At 36.0% G+C, this 6,502-nt stretch overlaps 1 protein-coding gene across 6 annotated transcripts in view; it reads right to left on the bottom strand.

Moving 5' to 3' along the window:
* LOC128552464 (uncharacterized) overlaps nt 1–6,496 on the bottom strand; it is a 69,898-nt gene extending 63,402 nt beyond the window's left edge. For all 6 annotated transcript variants that reach the window (XR_008369083.1, XR_008369082.1, XR_008369084.1 and 3 more), the window contains exons 1-4: nt 6,390–6,496; nt 5,511–6,195; nt 1,107–1,334; nt 327–584 (exon numbers count right to left, since the gene is read on the bottom strand). Coding sequence is in view for 1 of the 6 variants with exons in the window: in XM_053533503.1 (XP_053389478.1) it covers nt 327–584; nt 1,107–1,334; nt 5,511–6,024 (1,000 nt within the window). In the remaining 5 variants the exon portion in view is untranslated. The remainder of the gene's footprint in view (nt 1–326; nt 585–1,106; nt 1,335–5,510; nt 6,196–6,389) is intronic.
* Nucleotides 6,497–6,502: the final 6 nt, after the last annotated feature.

Raw genomic sequence — 6,502 nt, forward strand, 5'->3', positions numbered from 1 at the left:
TATTCGACCAGACTCCTTTGGAAAATCACTAAATGCCAAGGGCTTCTTTAGAACATTGCTAAGCCTAAAAGACGGTATAGATATAATTTCTAATGGAGAAAAATCGTTTAATTTTGGGCAATTTAAACGAAATTAAAATGTCGAAAAACTTTATTCAGATGGTACACTACATCATAATGATTCAATCAGTCTCATAATTATACTTGACACTGTTAATATATTCTTATTTCGGATGAACATAGTATTAGTAGATACAGCTTCTGTGCTGCATTATCACTCTTATATTGGTGAAAATGATATTTATTTACTATGTCATCAAACCTTACCTTCTGGTTTTTTAAATGTGATAAGAACCATATTCATTTCAGAGTCATATTTGCTGTTAACTATGTCACCTCCACCGGAACGTCTTTTACTCCCAAAATACATTTTCAATACCTCTAGCTTTTCTTCACATACTAAAGTGCGAGGACCAGTCACTTTGATAGTACACAGTGAAACTGGAGGCTCTGGCTTGAATACGGCTACTTCAACTTCTTGCCCCATCATTACGATTGGGCATTTGCTAAGAACCATATCAGCACCTGAAAGTGTTAGATACGAAATATTACATATTTTTTACTAAACAGCAAATTTTAACAAATATATATTTTTCTCATAAACGTTTCTAATACCAAGCAAAACGCAAAACTGGACACCTGCTGAAAGGCTACATCAAATAAAAGAATTTTACACGGCCAGCAAAGTTCAAACCCACAGCGGTGAAGGCCTTCATGCCTCGCCGGGCATTTTTGCAGGCATAGGAGGAAACCTACGTAACACCACCGATCCTCTCAAAACCAGCTGGAAAACGTCTTCACTTGACAGAATTCTATACTTCGAGCAAGATTACGACTCACATCGGCGAAGGTCCAGGTGTTCTCAGGCTGTTTTGTAGCTACAGGGGGGAACAACCGGGGTAGAACCAACAAGCTTCTGTTAGCCAGCTGTATAGTTTCCTCCTTTACCCGAACCAAATTTGTTAAGTTATTCATATACACAATTATTATAGCATATATGTAGCAAATAAACAAGACAAGCTTTGAAGTGTAGACAAACATATTTACTTTTTGGTTGATCAAACTGCACAATAGCAGTAGCATCTTCTTCATCAATATCGACATGTTCCACAGTAATACCGTCGCCAAACTTTTTCTCATCCTCAAAAAACATTTCTAAATAGATTTCATCAACAGTTGACGGAAGTTTGCTGACCACTATTTTTGTTAGCGTCTCATCTGGCATCTCTGGTTCCTCTGTTCCATATGCTGATTCCTTATTCATTGTTCCATGCTCTGTGTTGTTAAGACAAAATGTATTAAACGTCTTGACATTAATCGGATACATATTGGTGTTACTCAAATATAACTTGACAGATAGTTGCAAGAAAAACTTGAACCGATTTCCTAAACGTACAAAGAACTATAATTGACATTTATTCAACAAAATTTAATTTAACTTGGTAGCAGTATATTACAGATTTTTTGCGACTTTCTAGTAATTTTTGTAGATGGCACAAAAAACACGCTAACAAACGGGCGAAAACCTGAATGAGGTCTACAGATATATACGTTTAAATTGTCAACATCACAAAGCATCACTAATTATTCTTTAGGCAACGTTGGTCTTGTATTTGTTGCTCCGGTGCTGTCCAGACTGTTCTTAATGACCTTGAAACGTTAAGGTAGAGTCAAAGTCCTAAAATCAAAAGCACATAACATCAAATATTGATAATAAATGTTGATGGAAAATAGATAATGGAAAACAAATGTTGGCGGGGTGGGGGAGGGGTGCATGATCGGGTGGTGGGATGACTCTGTTGAGTAGCGAGATGGGGGAAGGTACAATTTTCCATATTGATAAATAGTCGTGGACGATTAAAAAAGAAACAAATGATATATATGTAAGGCATTCACCGCTACATAATCTAGAGCTATCTCTAGTAGTGAGCAATACCCCAAGCCGCTGCTTCAATACAGGGGAAATGAAATGGTGTAATCAAGACCTTGACCTTGAACATAATGCCTTATGTTATGCACTATTGTCTTAACTAAAAAAACATTGATGATAGTTTAATAAACATCTTTCCTTTGGTTAAGAAAATATGTAGTGAACAAAAATTAAAGCTATAAAATTATATTTGTCCTCTAAGAGTGACCCTGACCTTGGGCCTGGTGACCTATGTTGTGCACTCTGTATGTTGTCTGGATGAGGTTAAGTTCCAGGGTTCCCACACTTTTTCGTCTACGAAATTTAAGGACTTTTCCAGGGCCTTGTTGCGATTTTCAAGGACCTCTGTACGACATATCGGGTTGTAAGTTCCCGTCAATTTTTCTAGATTCAGTGTAAAAATATAAGAAAAGAGGGCCATGATAGACCGATATTGCTTAAAAATTTCTACTTAACAAATACAGGCTCTGCAAATTTTCTTTTTTATTTTATTTTTTATTTTGTTTCCTTACTGCCCTCAAGCTTTTGTTTCTCAAGAAAACTATGAATCATTTACTTGTCTAGCATGTTGTGAAGAATTAATCAACTCCTTCATAATAACTACACCTTTGGTTCCACCTACATTATTTATATAATCTTTGATACACTTCTAGCAATTAAATTATTTTCAGTCAAGTTGATGTTTGATCACTGAATTCAAGCGTGTCACTAATCACGATTTTCACAATTGTTCTCGAAACATAATCGGAATTTCACAGGGCTTCTTAAAAATCGACACAAAAATGACCGATAGCCTAAAATTACTGTTTAAAAATTCAAGCATAGCTACCTATATAGGCTCATCAACCACAAAAACATCGGTATTTTCGAAAAAGGAAATTGAAATGACATCCATGTCCGCCATTTTGAAGCATGAATTACTTCCTTAGCAAAATGGGATAATTCCCGGTATTTTCCCGTACCTTTACCGTTCTTTCGCCAAATTCCCGGTATTTTCACGGCCGGGAGTCAATTTTTGAAATTCAAGGACTTTTCCCGTTTTCCCGGATAGCGTGGGAACCCTGGTTAACAACTGATACATATTTTATCAACATCTTTTCATTATTTAGGAAGATATAGAATGGGCCAAATTTGAGCTATTGTTTCTTTGACCTTTAAGTAAGAGCTTAACCTTTGACCTAGATACTTGGGTTGTGCACTCTGCATGTCGTCTTGATGTGGTTAGCAATTTATGATTTTTTTTAAATGAAGATCCTTCCAGTTGTTGATATGGAGCGGACACAAATTTGAGCTATTTCATCCATGCCCTCCAAGTTTGACCTCGACCATGAACCTAGCCATCTTAGTTGCTCATTCTGCACGTCATCTAAATGAGGTAAATATTTTATGCTCGTATTATGACAATTTTCCAAGCAGTTGTGAAGATTTCGAGCGGACACGATTATGGTCGGACGGATTGACATGTGTGTCTCCAATATCGCACTTATGTTTCGTATCTGGTGGTATAATAAGTTCAGGTTCCTGTTTGTTTGAAACTAGGAAATTAAATGGTGAAATATTTTCAAAAGGATCTGCAAATTTGTTTGCATTACAAGTGACATCAGAATAAAGGAATGGTAGATGGGTTCATCTCACATCTGTCACTTTATAGGACTCTGTAATTTGAAATGTACCAGGCTGTCCACTAAAGTCGTTTGGTCTTTTGATGAAAGACAACATATTAATAATCCTGGCGAATTGTCTGATTAAAAGAAGATGGATGGCCGCGTTTTTTATTCGTTGGATCCAGCACCTATGCAATAAATAACAAGAGCAACAGCTAGTGCGAATACAGAGTAGACTGAAGATTTATTAGTCAGTTACCCTTTTACGAAGTAATTATGCTAAATGATTTTGACAATTTAAGCGCATTCGGTGCCTTTTTCGGCATGCCTGCGTTTTGGCGAATTAAAAAACGCGCATAAAAACAGTAACATACTACTCTTCGTAATCTAAGTAGGATTGATAACTTGAAAGCATAGTTTGATGTTCCAGTCGGATGATTATACTATTACTCAGATGTTATCTGACAGCTTTTGACACTCAAAACTTTTACCAATTTTCAAGTCTAAAAAGTGAAAAGGGACACAATTTATAACGATATTCAATCAGACGTTCGGAAGTTTCGATCCAATACAAACAGTTGTTACTTAGATAGTTTAGATACAGCTGATAGTTGCACAAAAATATTGTCAAAATAAAAGATGGCCATGACTTGAATTGATTATCTAATTTGCTTAATATGTAAGTATGACACATAACTGATCAATATATACAATTCAACTAAGAGTTATTTTACAGTTGCAGTTCTGTTAACTGTGAAGCACTGTGTGAGTTTTAATCCGTTTTGAATTATTTTACTGACATGCCATTCCCCCTTAGGCTTTACTTTATTGATAATTCATTGTTTACTGTTCTAGTTTTGGACATGGTGTATGCTCTTTATATTCTATGATGTTCCAGAATGTTCTACTATAATAAGGATAAACACGGTGTGACAACTGTTGTTTTAAAGTCTGGATTGATCGAGTTTTTTCTAGATTTTTTTTATTCTTAGTGTAACTTGAAAATTCTGGAACCTTTTATGAATAGGGAGCAGTCTGAAGACTAATTAAAAAGTTAAGAACTTTTGAAAAAAAAACTTTCCTGTATTTTCTAATAACAAAATATTTCCAGTTCGTACATTTAACACTTGAACAATTTACATTAACATTGTGGATTTTAAACATACCTTTGAAGAGAGGATTTATATTTTGTGGATAAACTAAATTCATTTTCTTTTAACTGTTATGAAATATCTTTGAATTAATGCTGATTGGATTTAGATTTGACCAGGACAGGATTTTGACCATTCTTGCATATTAGATTTGACTTTACGGCTATTTCATATTTTCAGGGTATTTGAATTATTATTTGTAGGAGTAAATTTTTTTATTGTTAATAGTTGGTTTAACTTTCTGTCACCTTAACTCTTTTAAGTAACAAGCAGCTGTCACAATTTGACGGGACAATACAGCTTGATAGATGCATATAAAATTTAAACCTAAGTTGTAAAAAGGGCCATTATTCATACCCAAATTCAACCATAATTTATTTTAATTATTTGTTTCAGAAAATGAATGCCTGACGATACTGTGAGTGATTTTGTTACTGTGCTACTGTTAAATAGTAAATTGTACGCAAAATTTTAACTGAATTTTATTAAGTTTAACAGTTAAGAGTTGTCTATGAGATTTATGCCTTGGAGGTCTTTGTGCAGTTTCAATTCAATACATGCAATGGTTATCCAGTTCCTCTTTTGTTTCATTGGATTAAATGTCGCATAGAAATAATTATAGATTATATTTAGATGTTGAAAGAAGACCCCTGGTGCCCCTCCGTGCATTATTTCATCAAGGGCAAGCACCTGGGTAGAACCATCGACCTTCCGTAGGCCAGCTTCCTCTGCATATAGTAATCAAGTATGAAACAAAATAATTTACCAGAACCAGGCATGTCCGTTGGTGACTGAGTAACCCCTTTGAACATTCCACCATCGTAGGGCGGTGATGGTTTAGTAGACCGCTGCCGATGCTCTCCCAAATCAGCTTGCTGGTATCTCTTTTTCGAATATCCTAGACCAGAAAATGGGAGCAACTCGCCGGTATTAGGGTCAATATACATTGGTACAGGCATACGTATTCCACGTCCAAATGTCATGTCTTGTCCTCCTGGTGCATTAGTTCGGTCAGACTGAAATGTTGGGGTCACTGCAAACATAGGAAAACCTGGTGGAAACTGTCCTTGACCACTGGGGCCATACTGAAAATTTTGCCGTTGACCTTGTTGCGGACCCATGCCTGGGGATCGACCTTGCTGGTGTTCACGTGCTTGCATGGGAGGCTGACCTTGTGTATTTGTATACAAATGCATTTGTTGATGCATATTGCCTTGGCTCATATTTCCACCATCATCTGCCTGAGGATAAATTGGTAGGTTATGATAAAGTCCTGACATAGCACCATAGGGTCCTGGAGGCCATGCATTTGGTGGTATATGCTCTTGGTCTCTTCCCGTTGGCTTTTGTTGTTTAGGTCTCCTTGGTGGAAGCTCTGGTGCTTTATTTGATTCCGGTTCCCGTGTTGTATCAGCAGAGGACTTAGACTGACTGTTATCTGGCTCTGGTATCTAATAAGAAATAAAAGTATATTTTTCTATGGTATTAATTCTACTAATTTCGAATACCTGCATAAAATAAAACTTACTTTCGCTAAAATCACCATTTTAACCAATTTATGTATTAACATAAATAATCCTGAGAAGCATCATTTCCATACTGGCAAATTCATTTCAACAACCACAGTTATTATAACATTACAAACCTCAAAATCTTCCCATCTGTCTGGAAGTTCACAAGCTATTGCTCTCTGATATTTCACCGTGAAACGTTCGTCTTCTATTTGTATTTCTTCCTCTTTCACCTCTTCACACATAT

Source organism: Mercenaria mercenaria, unplaced genomic scaffold, assembly GCF_021730395.1.
Source record: "Mercenaria mercenaria strain notata unplaced genomic scaffold, MADL_Memer_1 contig_2823, whole genome shotgun sequence".
Lineage (NCBI taxonomy): Eukaryota > Metazoa > Mollusca > Bivalvia > Venerida > Veneridae > Mercenaria > Mercenaria mercenaria.